We start from the raw sequence: 16,084 nt of genomic DNA, 5'->3' as shown, positions 1-16,084 counted from the left end.
CAACCTTACACTCGCTTCCAAAGGAGCAGACCCAAATGAATTCATTCATGTCAAGTTCTCTCTTAGCATTTTGGAACAGTTCTAAGCCACCCTCCGTGACTGAGCAGAGGAGTCCACCCCCTTGGGGATTTCTAGCTTGCTGGACTCAATGCCCTCTTGGACACACACCATTCCCAGTAGCTCCTGCCCTGTCCTTCCTATCGGGTTTGGGCCTGACCACCTCCACCAAAGCAAGGGAAAGAGAAGGCTCAGCAAGGGACCCTCCTGTCGAAGGGGGAGATGCTTACAAAATTAGATCCAGAACCAACTTGAATGTAGATTTTCATTGGTGAGCAAAGCCATGGCCAGTGTATCAGGGTCCCCTGTCATTTTATTTCATTAGCTATGAGCCTATGTATAATAGCACCCATTAATTTAAAAACTCCCAGCCAAACCCCATCAGAACATTGAAAGCAAGAATGAAGAGAGAAATGCAATCTTACAGCATCAGTTTTAATGCAGTCTGGTGTTTTGCCATACACTTTAGCAATACACAATATCATGCACAATAGCGGAATTAACATCTATTTTAAAATATATTAACCGATAAGGAAGTGCGTATATATAATCTCTTGTACACAAATATTATTCTTGTACAAAACGAGTGAACACTGCAATATCAAATCATTTTTCCTCATCCTACTGTACCTTTGAGGTTTCATTTTCTGCTTAAGTGCATTTATGATATTACAAAATAACAGCTAACAATAAATAATTTCAGCAGCTTTGTGAGGTTTTGCTGAAAAGACACATTGGATCCTGGCTCAGTAAATCTATGAATGAGTGATTATAGGTGGAAAAATAGTGCCAGGCATGTCCAGACACACACATTTTACAAGCAGTGGATAAGACAATATATGCACAACAGTGCAGCACTTCAGCTATCCACTAAACGAGATTGAATGCAAGAAGCCTTTGCCATATTACATCACTATTGATCGGCTTGTCTCCTTTCCCCCCTGACAGGACTACTGTTACAGGTTTCCCCCTGCTCAGCTAGGCAGCTGCTGAATTTCTGCCTGTCAGTGCAGCTATAAAATCTCAGGAGACCTGTCAGCAAAAAGAAATAAATAAAATAGCATTTTCTTAAATGGTGGGAACCAGCGGCAACAATTTCACAACAGAGTTCACTATAGCATCAGAGCAGAGAGTTTTAGGTACCCAGAGCACACAGAAAACTTCAGAAACTTCACATTGCCTTGACATAAAGCATAATCTACAGCTAATACTGTAAATCAATTATTTCCTTAATTTAGAACTAGAAAGGGAATTCAATGAGTTTCTGAATTCTTTCAGATACTGTATCAATTGCGGTTAAAGAAAATGATCAATGTGTTTTATTGTTAAAACTCTGTTGGTATGTCAGTGGGGCAAAGAAGATGAGAAAGGACCTCAGAGAGATGAAACAGTTTATTCTTTTGTCCAGTAAATGTTCACAGGCAATTAATATTATCAGCCATGATAGATGGTGAAATCTGGAATGCCACAATAGCTCTAGGTTATTAAAGATCCATTTGTTGTACAAGTACTATTCTTTTACAATCTGGAGTATACAAATGTCTTTGGTAATGAAAATGTTCTCCCTTGAAATGCCTTTTTATTCATTCATTATGTTTCTAGCCTAGCTTCCCATCAAGGAGACATGCTCAGTTCTCTCCCACCCATTTCTGCACACGACACATTTCATCCTCACTGAGAAATAGCGACTGACCTTTGGGCACGTGGTTCATGGCCAAATGGGGACTGGGAGAGGAGCTTCCCTGCCCTCGTCCAACAGCCACACCTCAATGCCACTATATTGGCTATGGTGACTTCTTAACACCAGTACAGAAATGATAGTGGCGATGTAGCCAGACTTTGTGTCCATGTGTTAATGTTTCCGCTGTGAGACAGGGAGGTGAGGCACTATACAGATTTTAAAATGTAGCAAACCAAAATACCAATATTTAACAACTTGTATTACCTAGAGATGGGAATTAGAACACAACAAAATGTTTGTTGTTTTTGCTTGAAATGCACTGCAGGCTTCCTGAATCTTCCTGAATCAGAGGGGATTCTGGGATGTGCTGTCAATCAAGCTCAGCTGGAAGAGCATGAGACTCTTAATCTCAAGGTTGTGGGTTCAAGCCCCACATGGGCTGGACTAGAGGACCCCCTTGCTCCTGTCCAACTCTACAGTTCTGCAATTCTGTGAATCACTCGATCAACCATTTTGTTTGTATGCTGACTTTCCACAGTTCAAACCATGGTCAAGGCAGCTTGCAACATAAAAAAACCCAGAACTACACACAGAACAAAAGTAGTCGTAAACAATAAATGAAGCATCAAAACTGAACAATTTCCACATAAATCATAAGATCCAAAATAAAGATCCAAAAATCAAATCAAAGCTCAACAACAGCTACGCCCCCCAACCAACCAACCCTCCCCCTGCCCCCCCCCCGCGCAAGCAAGGTATCAAAGGCACAGGCGTACTGGTTTCTAATTATTAGAGTTTTGATGCATCTAGTGATAAAAACTTATAAGCAAACTAACCATAATTGTGTGTATTGCTTAGCTTAACTAGGGCCCACTTCTCAATGACATGGTAAACTTGTTTCTGGGTTGTATAACTTCCAACTCTAGACAAAGTCTTACATGACTGAAAACTAATTATTTGCACATAGAAAATTAGATGCCAAAAGAATGGTTCTAAACTATTCGTATACTCGCCATGGGTGTGTGTACAGTTTTCTGTGTGGAAATAGCTTTTTGTATGACAGACTATTCAAAACAAGTTAGCCCCACGCGCAAGTCAGAGAAATACAGTCACAAACCAAGCTTGCCGGTTATTCAGAGTTAAGCACTGAAGAACTTGAGGTGGCCACTGGCAACTCCCCATGTACGCAGCGGTTGCATTCTGAGGCACCGTGTGCATCAGTGGGACACACGCAAGGCTGCCTCGCTCCACCCCCGCCCTGTCCCTGTCCTGTGGTGCCGATAACAATGCATGTGCCAGCGGTCGTGTGCATGCCAATTGCACACAAATGGAGAGTTGCCTGTACCTACCCAGATACTGAATTGTGAATCAATACACACAAGCACATTTGAGAATTACAACAGCAATCCAGATCAATATTTCAATGAAAGCTACGCAGAAATAAACTTGCTTCACTGTAATGTACTTAGAATCAGGGTGTTAGATATATCTGTGTTATTAATACTTTCTTAATTTGGATTTTGTACGTGTCATCAACAGCTTGTCCAATACTAGCAAAACTACCATAATAGCAAATACATTTTTCGACATGATTCCAAAGGACGTGTTTATCCAATAAATGTTCTTGCGATAACTAACTGCTAATTTGACCAGGTTTTGTTCCTTTCACAAAACCAAGGAGGCTGTGGTGACTAGCAAACAAAGAAAAAAGACTAGATATTTCTTTCTTTTGGACCAAGAGACACGGCAAACATTCTGCCGTAAGCAGCAAGGATATGCCATGATGGGTGTGATTCAGGTATACGAGAGGAGCTGGGCAAGAATGCCTGTCCACTGAAACAAGGATTGCTCCTTCAGGGTAGCAACCTTGAAACAACCTAGGAAACTACGCAGGAATTCTCAACTCTGAAAATATCAAAAATAAAGTGAGTGATTCAATAGTCTGGAAAAGGGAACAATTAAGTGAGCTTCACAACCCCCCCAAAAGTTTTCCATATATATATATATTTCAATCTGAACAGTATCAGCTATGATACCATTTCTATTCTTTACTACCTCTTCTCATACCCTTCACAAAATGATTGCTTATGAGTTTTTTTTAAAAAAACCAAAGATTTTAATCTTGTCTGCTTTTCCTGCGTACTGATTCCACCTGCCACAAGCTAAGGGGGTGGCTTAGAAGTGTGGGGCCCACACGCTTTTAGACCAATGCATAGAGGGAAGGTTTGTGAGAAATTATTATTAGCCACGATTCCTAAATGGAACTGCCATGCAAGAACCAGTCTATCCTTCTGCATTCCAGACACTGGCAACAAACCACAGGAGGCGGCTGCCAGTGCTTGAGGGGCCTCACAGGCATCTGACTGGGGCTCTTGGATACAGAATGCCGGACCTTAAGGAACTTGGACTGATCCAGCAAAGCAGTGCTTAGGGTTTTTATCTACATACTTCCTGGATTTGGGTTATAGCAGCAGCACAGTTTGATTATGGTAGTTTTGCATGTATCAGTCATGCCAGAAGTGAAATAATTCATCGCTACAGTTTGTCCTTCCTAATTCCTTAAATCTTCAAGTGAATTTTAGACATTAATCTTGCTGCTTCTGTGCTTTTAGAAGTTCCCCTGCCAACTTCGTAATGTGCTTCCAGGCAAACTGAACGTGGGCAGACTCCACGGTGCGGGCGCAAACTGCAAAACGCAGCACAAATTTCCCTCTCAGGTTACAGGGAACAAGATGAATCTTCCTGGAAGCGTTTATGTTTCTAAGTAGTGCTTCATTCAGTTCATTAGTACCCTAGAATAAAGATAAAACAGGCAAGAGTGGTCATTAACATCACACACGTCATTCTGGTAGCTCTGCCAGGACCATCTTAGGTGAGCAACCTTCAGCCTGCAGATACATGACTCAATCTGGAGTAAGCCACACCCACATTTATTTATTTTTAGCAACATTTATATACCGCTTATGCAGACGAAAGTCCCCTAAGCAGTTTACAAAACGCCACCTAAAATATTCATTAAAAGTACAAAATAAAAACACACATTAAAAACAAGTTTACCTATATAATCAGCCATTTAAAAGCATTTATACTTACTAAAATCCCATGTTAAAACTGCATGCTAAAATTACATTCCAGGGTAGGCTTAATGTTCATTCTGCTTTTCACAGCCGAGTGACCCAATTTGAAGGTCCCAAACTTAATTACAGATCAGACCTCTTCATCAGGTAATGCAGTTTCCAGATTTTGCAATGCAGTTTTGGTGCACAAAATGTATACAAAAACCACATGTTTTATGGTTGAAATGCATTGAAAATATGTGTCTGGGGGGCGGGGGGGGGGTGAGGAGGAAGGCATACAAAAATGTGTCTTACAGTAGTGTCATCACCAGAAAGTAGTGCTGGGAGATTGTGGCTTTTGAAATTTGAGGCCTCTAAGTCGCAACAAATAATATAAGAGCTGGAAATTACTGCAAGTTTACCTTTAGTCGGAAGCACACCAGTCCCAAAATGACATCAGCACAGATCTCAAATCGATCATCCTGCAACACCAAGTCCTTAAATTCATGTGCCAGCTTAACATGCTAAAATGATAATGAAAAGTTATAAAACAAAATCCATCAAAAGAAGCAGAAGCAGAAGAACCAAAAAACTGACGTTCTTTCTGTGAGATAACCAACTTCATATAACCAACATGCTTAAGTCTAATGAATGCATGAAGGTGATTGAGTGAGTGGTTACTGAACAAATCCAGGCACGCCTGGAGGATGCGGACCATTTGGATCCCTTCATGGGACTGAAACTGCCTTGGTCGCACTGGTTGATGATCTCCGGCAGGCTAGGGACAAAGGTGAGAGCTGTTTCCTAGTTCTGCTGGATCTCTCAGCGGCCTTTGATACCATCGACCATAACCGTCTGGACTATCTAGAGGAGCTGGGAGCTGGGGGCACTGTTATACAGTGGTTCCACTTTTCCCTCCTGGGTCGCATCCAGAAAGTGGTGTTGGGGGATGAGTCTTCAGACCCCTAGGCTCTCACTTGTGGGGTGCCTCGGGGTTCTGTCCTCTCCCCCATGCTTTTTAACATCTACATGAAGCCACTGGGAGAGATCATCAGGGGGTTTGGGCTGGGTGTTCATCAGTATGCAGATGATATCCAGCTCTACCTATCTTTTAAATCAGAACCAGTGAAGGCAGTGATTCTCCTGTGTGAGTGTCTGGAGGAGGTTGGCAGCAAACAGAATCCTGACAAGACAGAAGTATTGTTTTGGGGGGACAGGGGGCGGGCGGGTGTGGAGGACTCCCTGGTCCTGAATGGGGCAACTGTGCCCCTGAAGGACCAGGTGTGTAGCCTGGGAGTCATTTTGGACTCACAGCTGTCCATGGAGGCGCAAGTCAATTCTGTGTCCAGGGCAGCTGTCTACCAGCTCCATCTGGTACGCAGGCTGAGACCCTATCTGCCCGCAGACTGTCTGGCCAGAGTGGTGCATGCTCTAGTTATCTCCTGCTTGGGCTACTGAAATGCACTCTACATGGGGCTACCTTTGAAGGTGGCTCGGAAACTGCAATTAATCCAGAATGTGGCAGCTAGACTGGTGACTGGGAGCGGCTGCCAAGACCATATTACACCAGTCCTGAAAGAACTACATTGGCTCCCAGTACGTTTCCGAGCACAATTCAAAGTGTTGGTGCTGACCTTTCAAGCCCTAAATGGCCTCAGCCCAGTATGCCTGAAGGAGCATCTCCACTCCTATCGTTCTGCCCGGACACTGAGGTCCAGCTCTGAGGGCCTTCTGGCGGTTCCCTCACTGCGAGAAGTGAGGTTACAGGGGACTAGGCAGAGGGGCTTCTCGGTAGTGGCGCCCAACCTGTGGAACGCCCTCCCATCAGATGTCAAGGAAATAAACAACTATCTGACTTTTGGATTCAGGTAGGTAGCCATGTTGGTCTGACGCAGTCAAAATAATTTTTTTAAAAAAACTGTCCAGTCCACCAACAGCATACAAATCAATATGGCTAACCTGATCCAAAACACCCACCCACCTTACTCAGACACGAAAACAAAGATCACCACAGCCAATCACACCCTAGGCCAACCCCAACCTCTCTCACCACCAAAGGAACACAAGTAACGCTGACACCAAACTCTACATACATTAAGCATAATAGAAACATCGCCACCCACCCCCACCCCATCCATCTTCCCTCCTCCCACTCCCCCTTTCTTTTTCCTTCCTTCCTTCCTTCCTTCCTTCCTTCCTTCCTTCCTTCCTTCCTTCCTTCCTTCTTTCCTTTCTTTCTTTCTTTCTTTCTTTCTTTCTTTCTTTCTTTCTTTCTTTCTTCTCCCCCTAATACCTCAACAAATGAAATGGATTTATAAAAATGTTACATGGAAAAAAATACGAGGCATTACACTTACTTCTGTAAAACAAGAAAATCCTTAATAAAAATATGAGAAAAGTAAAAAAAATAAAAAAATTGTCCAGTAGCACACTAAGTTTGTTCTCAGCTTATACCCAGAACAAACTTAGTTGGTCTCTAAGGTGCTACTGGACAAGTTATTTATTTATTTATTTATTTATTTATTTATTTATTTATTTATTTATATCTATCTATCTGACTTTTAGAAGACATCTGAAGGCAGCTCTGTTTAGAGAAGTTTTTAATGTTTGACGTTTTATTGTGTCTTTAATATTCTGTTGGAAGCCGCCCAGAGTGGCTGGGGAGACCCGTCTGGATGGGTGGGGTATAAAATTATTCTTATTCTTATTCTTATTATGGAGTTAATACCATAGAGTAAGCTGTCCTGCCAGGCTTAGCTAAGTCCCTCCCCCTCGCCTTGGGAGGAAGCCTATTATTGTACTTCAGTCTACCTGAGAAGCGTAACATGTGAGGTCTGAGCTGGTTGCACCAATCTCAGACCGCATGCCTCTAACAAGCCTCTCTTGAGTTCCTATAACAATAATTTAGGAACTTTCACCACTTTGGAGCTAAACTGAGTTTTACTGCCTATGCAACTTTTTCTGAATGCTGTGTGGAAAAGTACATGAACATGACCTTCAAAGAGTTTGTAAGTAAACCACTTTTAACTTACCAAATGTGTATACTTTTTCTATGTTAGGTGAAGAAGGAAACTTTGGAAGGAACTTAGGAAAGCATATTTTAAAAGTCCAAGAGCCTATACTTCAGGTTTTACTTTGCTGCATATTTTGTGATTTTAAATCTCTGCTGGAGTTCTCTCACTTGCCCCAAACTTGGATTTTAGCATCCAGGAATTCTCCTTTTGTGCCTATGTGTTTCCTTGCCACCAACTTTTTCTAGCTATCTAATCCTATCTCCACCCTCCAGTAAGGCTTTAAGATTATTTTCCTGAATGTTGCTGAGGGCTGCCAAAAAAAAGGCCTCTTGGGCTGTATGTGGGCCATGGGCTGCTGTTTGGACCGCCCTGGGCTAGACACATTTTTAGAAGAATCGCATCTGCAGAAGTCTTTGCACAGACTCTGTCACGCATGAATGCATCCTTGGCAGCAGTAGCTACAATGTCAGGATATGGAAACTGGATCTCACTTTTCACAGGAAGATTTCAGTGGAATCTGTTGAGCACAGAATATGGAAATGTCTACAAGATACAAAACTAATTGTCTTCTCTCTCTCTCTCTCTCTCTCTCTCTCTCTCTCTCTCTCTCTGTGTGTGTGTGTGTGTGCAGTGCTTTTTTTCTTTAAAAATGTTTAGGGGTACTCTCATTTTGACTCAAGAAAATCACAATTTTATAGTTCAAATTGGGGGAAATAAATACAGTAAATGGACAAAAGGACAAAAGGACAAAGATTCACAAAATGTTTAGGGGTATGCACATCCCTGCGTCCCCCCAGAAAAAAGGACTGTGTGTGTGTGTGTGTTGTGAATATATTCTGTACCATGTTGTTATTAGTATGTTCCTGCCTTGCAGGGGTTGGACTAGATGACCCTCAGAGTCCCTTCCAAACTCTACAATTCTCTGATTCTATGTTGTTTAGCAGGTTCATATGCTGAAGGTCAGTTCTCACTCAGTGTGGCAACCTTTTCACTATATTTAATTTGTTTCATAAAGTTAGAACTGATAGACTAATCTGGAGCACGGTATCGATTGTGGGGGGGGGGGATTCCAAATTGCTCCTCAAAACCTCAAATGGCCTCTGCATAGCTTTTATGTTATTAAACTACAAACTAGATTAAAATGTGGGACTTTCCTTGCATTAGAGCAGCTGTTCTACAGGAAAATAATAGTTCGCTGAAGTTTTAAATTGTAAATCTATTATGATGACAGCATTAATCTATATAACAAGTAGTACTTAATAAAACCACTGGGAGGCGCCAAGAGCTTTGGCTCTTACAATGCTGAACTGAAGTTCTTCCTCTGCAGCTGCAACAAGATACCGTACTTTACAGCCCAGACCTGTGTAGATTTACTCAGAAGCCAGTCCTGTTTTCTTCAGCGGCATCTAATTTCTAAGCTTATGAACACAGATGTTGCCTTTAAAAAGTATTGCCACTTACAAATTAAATATCAAAACTGCTGAAAAGTTTGCTGTGTGTGGGCCCTTCAGAATCGTTCCTGGGGTTTTTTTGTTTTTATTTTAATAGGAATTTTGTGGACCTGCTTCATGCCTGCCGGTCTCTTACATCAGGGCTATTAAAACAGGGCCCAGACCCCAAAAACTGGGTCTGCAGAGGAGGCCCAAAGATCATAGCAGTGCAAGAAGCAGAGGCCGCCTCGGCTGTAAGACTGTAGCTGGAAGAGACGGCAGCGAGGACTCAAGTCTTGTGGCTCCTGCTCCCTCTCCTGTGAGGGTGGGACCTGGCAGGCTGTAGTTTTACATTGTTTTAACTGCTGTAATTGTTTTTAACTTGAGTGTTTTAAATTCAGGGTGGGTGTTGTTTACTCTGAAGAATGTGCATCGGGGGCAATTGCAGTAGTTCAGGGCAGGGGGAGATGGGGGGCAGGCCAGGTAAGGGGCACAAGCAGTTGGTGACTGTGCTGTTTGCCAGCCCCTGCTCCAGCCTGGGGAATTGTGGTTGTTCTATCAGCCAGCCCTCGGGACTGCAGCTCCCGAATGCCCGGTCGGCTTGGAGTAAGACCTCTCTCATCCCTGACATCACTGAGACCTGGTGGGTGAACAGAGTGGGGCTGGTCTCACCCAGCTGTACCCACCTGGGTACTCAGTGTGGCATCAGGGCAGACTTGAGGGTGGGGAGGCAGAGTTGTTGTGGTCTATAGAGATTCTTTCTCTCCCCCCCTCCCTCTCCAGGCTCTCTGTCCAGTTGGGGGTGGAATCCAGAGTCTGTGTTCCTGGCATTGGGCAATCAGGATGGCCAAGGGATTCTTCTGGTTTACTGCTCCCTCGCTGCCCAGCAGTCTCCCTGCCTGAGGTGACAGAGCTGGTCTCGGAGGTGGTGTTTGGACTCCCAGAATGTTGGTTCTGGGGGACTTCAACAGGATGAAGAGGAACCATTAGTGAGCTCTCTTTGGGTTCTCTCAGTCAACCAGCTACAAATCCACCTCACAGTTATCTCACCTAGTCCATATTGTGCCTGCTTTTCCAGAAGAAAATCATGGGGGACTTTGTCAAAAGCCTTATGGAAATCAAGATACATTACATCTACAACATCCCCCTGATCCACCAAGCTTGTACATCTATCAAAAATGAGATTCGAAAAAAGCCTGGTTCATCTGTAAAGCTCCCTCTCATCTTTTCTTGCCCTTTGAGTATTCAGTGGTAAAATAAAATGCATTCACCTTGCGGATATACTCTTGTAGTCCTTTCACTCCATACATCCGAAACACAAACCACATCTTCAAGGAACGGAACCGACGGCCTAAGGGGATCTGCCAGTGCTGGAGGAGAGATCAAATAAGATTGTTTTTGATACAGAACAGAATCTGCATCAGAGGAAACTGCCCACACCTTACAGATTCATAGTAGAATGCTCAAGAAGCCAAATATGGTGGCCGATTCCAGAGTTCTTAAGGATCAGCACACAGATAGGTGGATAGTGAACATCGCTTTTCTCTCCTGAAGCATTCCAACACGAGTGAGAAATGAAAATATTGTGATGAAATAATGTTCTGTACTTACCCTATAATCTGTAATAAGTCCTGTATGTTGGTGGGGAGAAAAACATATAATGTAATATTATATAAACACACATTCACAACTACAATGTCATATTATGATACTGTGGGAAGTCGAATCCTTGAAACCTCTCAGCAGAGAGTGGTTGTGGCGTCCAACTTCTGTAACAATATAAATATATTGCAGGGCACCCGTCCCTCCCCTCCATGAACCTAGAATTCAGGGGGGGGGGTGGAACTGCCAGGCCACTGGCCACCCGTGGGGTCTCCCCACCTGCCTTCCTCCTCCCAGTGCTGCTATTAGGCTTTTTAAAAATGTCCCTTTCCCACGCTGGATGTGATGTAAAGAGAACCATTGTGGGAGGGGGGTCACAGCTGTGATCCCCTACTGAAAATGCCCCCAGCTCTGTGGTTAGGCTGGGGGGGGAGGGAGAAACCCCTACTTGGCTCCATAAGGCAGGGGGGAAACCAACTTTATTTCACCCTGGTCAAAGGCCCAGTTTGGCACAAGCATTTGCACACACACACACACACACACACACACACACAGGCTGGGAGCCTCAATGACACCCCCTCTGGAGGCTTCACCTGGGGCAAAAAAATACTGGCTAGCCCCCCCCCCCAATAGCTATGACTTTGCATTAGGGCATTTTCTCAGATCTAAGTGTGGGAGGAGGCATGTTGGGGGAAGGACACTTACAGCTGAGGTTAAGCCTTCCCTTTCCAGCTCTCACTCCCCCTACCAAAAAACACCCCACCCCCTACTGCCTTTAGGCTTCAAAAAACACAAACCGCTTATTGGCTCAAAGATTATCATTAAAGCCTAATAGCAGCAAGGGAGGGGCGAGGGACTCAAGGCGGTTTACAGATAACAATAAGAACAGCTAAAAACAAAGGCAATAAATAACCATTAAAAACATTTAAGGAAAACTGTGTGTGTATATGGTATACAGGATTGGATTGATAGATATTTCATCTCAATGAAGCAGAACTCCAGATCAGCAGCAGGAAAAAAAACATGTTTTTCTATCTCACTGGTGATGTCAATTTAATGGATGCAGGGCTTGAGCAAACGTCTGAAGCAACTGGGGATGGATAACTAATTCCATGTTGCCGTAACAGGCCATGTGCCTAATGAGCTACTAGCAACCTCTCAGAAACAAGCGTAATGCCACCAGCTATTAGCCCTTGTCACCATGATTATAAGCCTCACTTGTACAGCTCTATGCAGCCCAGATGAGCGCAATTAAGGCTGCGCATGGGGCATTTATCATACAGCACAAAGGCGAATCCCTCCCTCGCTGCCACCCGACTGCCATCCTTTGGCTGCCAGGAAGTCAAAAACAATCCCTGATTCGAGAATGCAAATTGACACAAAATTACAGCATCAGACAAAATATGGATTTTCCCTTCCACTACAGAGTTGCTTGGCAATTATGGAAATACTCCGTACAAGCAGACAGACAAAAAAGCAACAACAAATCCACCCCACTTTGGTTTACCTTCTGGGCAATGGCTTTCATTATGTCAACTTTGCCAGCTGTAGCCCTCCAACTGCACCTAGAATTCGATTAGGCTCCTGTTGCTGCTTCAAAGAAGCTTTCCTGGTTTTGTGTTACTTTCCCAGCAAAGAGTACTTTCCAAAGAAGCTGTTATGGAAGAGGCGAGGATCAACTGATTGATAACCCTTTCCCTAGGGAAATGGCAGGGCCTATTCCAGGAGCTCAGGGTTTGTTCCAAAAACATAAAACATCGCCCATAAACTACAAACCCCCAAATTTGGGATCCCCCCCAAGCCAGTGCCAAACTGTTGCAGTTGGATCCCAAATTTGGGGGATTTGTAGTTAAATATGAACCCTGTGTTTGATGTATCATTTGCTCAGTTCGTGGGGTGCTGCAAAATGCTGCAAAAAACTACAAAACTTTGGCACAGGTTTGGAGATAATCCCAAATTTGGGGGTTCGTAATAAATTTTCCTATAAAACATCTTTACTGCCTGGCTACTGGTCCATCTGGCTCCATGGTGTATTTTTATAGCAGCAGTAAGTGCTCAGGGCACTTTCTGTAAACCAAGATGGTGCTTGCTTTAAGGAACAGGCAGTCTAAATTTAGGCAAAAGGGGGGGGGCAAGAGAGGGAGAGAGAGAGAAAGGCCAGCAAAAGAAGTGGGAGCAACTGCAAGTGCAAAGGCTTCATTTCAGCTGAAGAGGAGAACTAAGAGGCTAGTCAAATGTCTCTGTCAGGACTGAAGAATATCTATTTCAAGCTGAAGTTGAATATGGTGCAAAGAAAATGAATAAACTCTAAATGGCAGGTACTAAAAAGCATTAAGCACAATTCTGAAAATTTTACATGAAAGAAGGGAAAGGCAAGACATTTTATAAAAATAGATTGACATGAGGTGGACTTTGAGGTGGGGAAGAAATTTGATTATTTTTGCATGTGAAGCTCAATTTATCAAATCTGCACATTCCAAAGCAATGTAAGAACCAAAACAGAGCCATCCTTCAAAATTCACACTTATCCAATTGTTTCACTGCAGTTCTCTATCCAAAGAGTCTTTTTAAAAAATGCAGGTTAGAATAAAATGTGCCTAAAGAGGAATGTAATAGTGAAAAGAGTAGGCAAAAAATGCCAAAATTGGGAGAAATTGCTTGCAAAAATGTATACCTTCATTAATAAACACATTTTTGTATGCAGTTTTAAGAGAAATTCACACAAAAACACTAAAGGCTTGGTTTCCAGACACTTGACGTTCTTGGTCGCCCTCCTTTGCACACTCTTCCAGCTTGTCAATATCCTTCTTAAATACAATAAATGTTGTAAGCTTCAGAATCATATCCAGCAATGAGACGGCCAGTCCTTCCTCTCACTCCAGAAAGCCCACAGCTGTTCTGTGTCATCCACACTTAGAGGGTCCGCCAAAAACCCCAAAGTGAGTTGAATCCAGCTCTTAGATTAAAATAATGTAAATGACACACCTTATTATAATTATTGCCAAGCACTGGACAGAAAAAGGCAAATATACTTTAGATTAGCCTTCGGCAGTGGAGCAGAAGGGAGAGTATCCGTTATCATATGGGGGAAGCTAAGCAGCCGCGCCTTGAGGCTGGGCTCTGGTGCTGTGCTTTTTACCATTTTCATTAAGACCTGTTAAGAGGAAATTAACCATCAAATTGCAAGTGATTTTGTTATTCAAGACAACTAATAGCTGGTTCTCTGAGAGCCTGCACAATAAATGCCCTGCTGCACAGATAACCATCAATGAAATGGCTGGTCTGCATATCAAGTGAGCTCAACCTGGAACAGACTGGTTTCTGTTCTGCATGGGCCTACTTAGTTTTTACTGGAACCCCCAACCCCCCCCCCCATAGTCCTCTGAACCCGATTCAAATTTACAAGGTGGAGACTTGAAATCCCAGAACTAATCTATACTAGGATCCCAAATTTTCATTCCCACCTAAGAACATCAGAAGACCCTTTGAGAGCCCAGCGTTCATGTCAGCTGCGTCTACAGCAATCCTTTTCTTTGGAGTTGTCATCTTTTGTCCGCTCAATTTTTATGAAGCACCCAGTTGATGTCACTTTCCTCCTCTTACATTCCAGAGGGGTTTGCGCTATCCTCCTGTGTTTTTCATGCCTAATCTAAAGCAAATCCTGTGTATGGTCAGGAGAACACGAGTGAAACTCTGAAAGGCTTCCATGTCCTGAATTCAGCACTTCTTGTTTCATTACTGCCTGATCAGTTTGATCAGAAGATTAGTAACTAATGGCCTATTAATTACCCTTCAAGTAGCCATTTTTTATTTCCTCAGTGTTAGCTTATCCTCCTTCTTAGGGGGAGGATTAATTTCCAGTTCCCTTTCATTATTGCCATTATTATTACTCCATTTGTTTCATCGTAAAATGGGACTACTTCACAGCTAAAAAATTGAAAGAAATTACCAGTGGGAATTAGCTATTAAAGCCTCCCCTCTGTAAATAAGTAACAAGAAAAGTTGTTGGGTGATATGACAACTTATTGTTACAAAAGATGGGTGCACCCACACTCTCTGCTGAGTGACAGCAAGATCCCAGGGGGTTCCAGGCGATCATCCAGCATCTGTGCTCCTTTGGAGAATTGAGACATGGCGGAGACTGTCTTAGCTTTAAGAAATATGGTTTATTCACCTATTTACACCTTCGGTCTGCATGGAGGGAGTCCAGACCTTACGGCATGGTCATTTCAAGAGGGGCTTGTCCCCACAGCAGCACAACCCTGGAGTCCAAGGCATTTCTCCCAGTCATCTCTGCAGCCAGCCTGCCCAAGATGGATCTGAGGCTGGATCTACACTGATCTGTAAAAACGCTATTAAAGGCTATTTTTTTTTTAAAAAAAAATATAGCTCTCAATGCAATTTCCCATTGCCAATGGGTTGCTGCTCTACAACACCCTCTGGAATTACATTTTTATAATGCATTTTTAATGTTATAACCAACCAGTGTAGATTCACACTGGTCTTTTTTCCTTCCTCCTTCTTCTTCCCAGCAACCCTTGCTCAAGACTCTCCGTTTCCTGTTATCTCAAACACACACACACACCATCACCTTGGCAACATCTGTCTCCCCAGGCCAAAGGATTCTTCTCAGCTGGTCTATCAACACCTTTTGTCATGTTAATAGATTTGCTCTTTGCTAGGCCAGCCAGGCTGGTTTGCATAAGCCAGCCCAGGGATTCCTTATCTGACACAGTTCTGCAGCTTGTACTTTCATCCATATTGCGTGGCGAGTTCCTGCCCCCCACCAGGGTAAATAAAGACACGAGACACCATAGTTTAAGGTTAAATGGGCGAATTAGGCCACAACTTTATTGAATTCAGGAATGAGAGGCATTGGCTTAGGCACTAGTCCTACCGACTATCTGGCTCCAGCCCATTTGCTGGAGACACGGGGAAGGGTTAACACTATATTGGGGGAGTCTCCTGCTGAGGCACGTCAACTAGGAGCTCCCCTGGATCACCGCTCGGGGCGTGCCTTTGGCCCATACCTCCATAGGCTTCGGACAGGGCCACACCCCCCAGAGTCCTTTAACAGACCACCCTTCGCTCAATGGGGGAAGGTGATAGTGTTCCTCCCCCCCCCATCCTCTTAACCCCTTCTTACCAATGCCTACCGCCAATGCCGAAGAGTTGTGACGAGTTGCTACGAGGTAGGCGAAAAACCAAATGGCTGTAAATTGCCAATTGGGACAAATTCCTACC

At 43.5% G+C, this 16,084-nt stretch overlaps 1 protein-coding gene across 1 annotated transcript in view; it reads right to left on the bottom strand.

The window, feature by feature from the left end:
• Positions 1-471: 471 nt before the first annotated feature.
• Positions 472-16,084, bottom strand: part of DDC (dopa decarboxylase) — a 37,470-nt gene continuing 21,857 nt past the window's right edge. Inside the window, exons 10-13 of the mRNA XM_083472194.1 lie at positions 10,850-10,869; positions 10,510-10,608; positions 5,217-5,318; positions 472-4,530 (exon numbers count right to left, since the gene is read on the bottom strand). Of these exons, the coding sequence (XP_083328320.1) occupies positions 4,324-4,530; positions 5,217-5,318; positions 10,510-10,608; positions 10,850-10,869 (428 nt within the window). The 3' untranslated portion in view covers positions 472-4,323. The remainder of the gene's footprint in view (positions 4,531-5,216; positions 5,319-10,509; positions 10,609-10,849; positions 10,870-16,084) is intronic.

Source organism: Podarcis liolepis (assembly GCF_965112155.1).
Source record: "Podarcis liolepis genome assembly, chromosome: 13".
NCBI lineage: Eukaryota > Metazoa > Chordata > Lepidosauria > Squamata > Lacertidae > Podarcis > Podarcis liolepis.
Note: the sequence above shows the minus strand (reverse complement) of the source record. Positions and strands in the feature narration are given on the sequence as shown.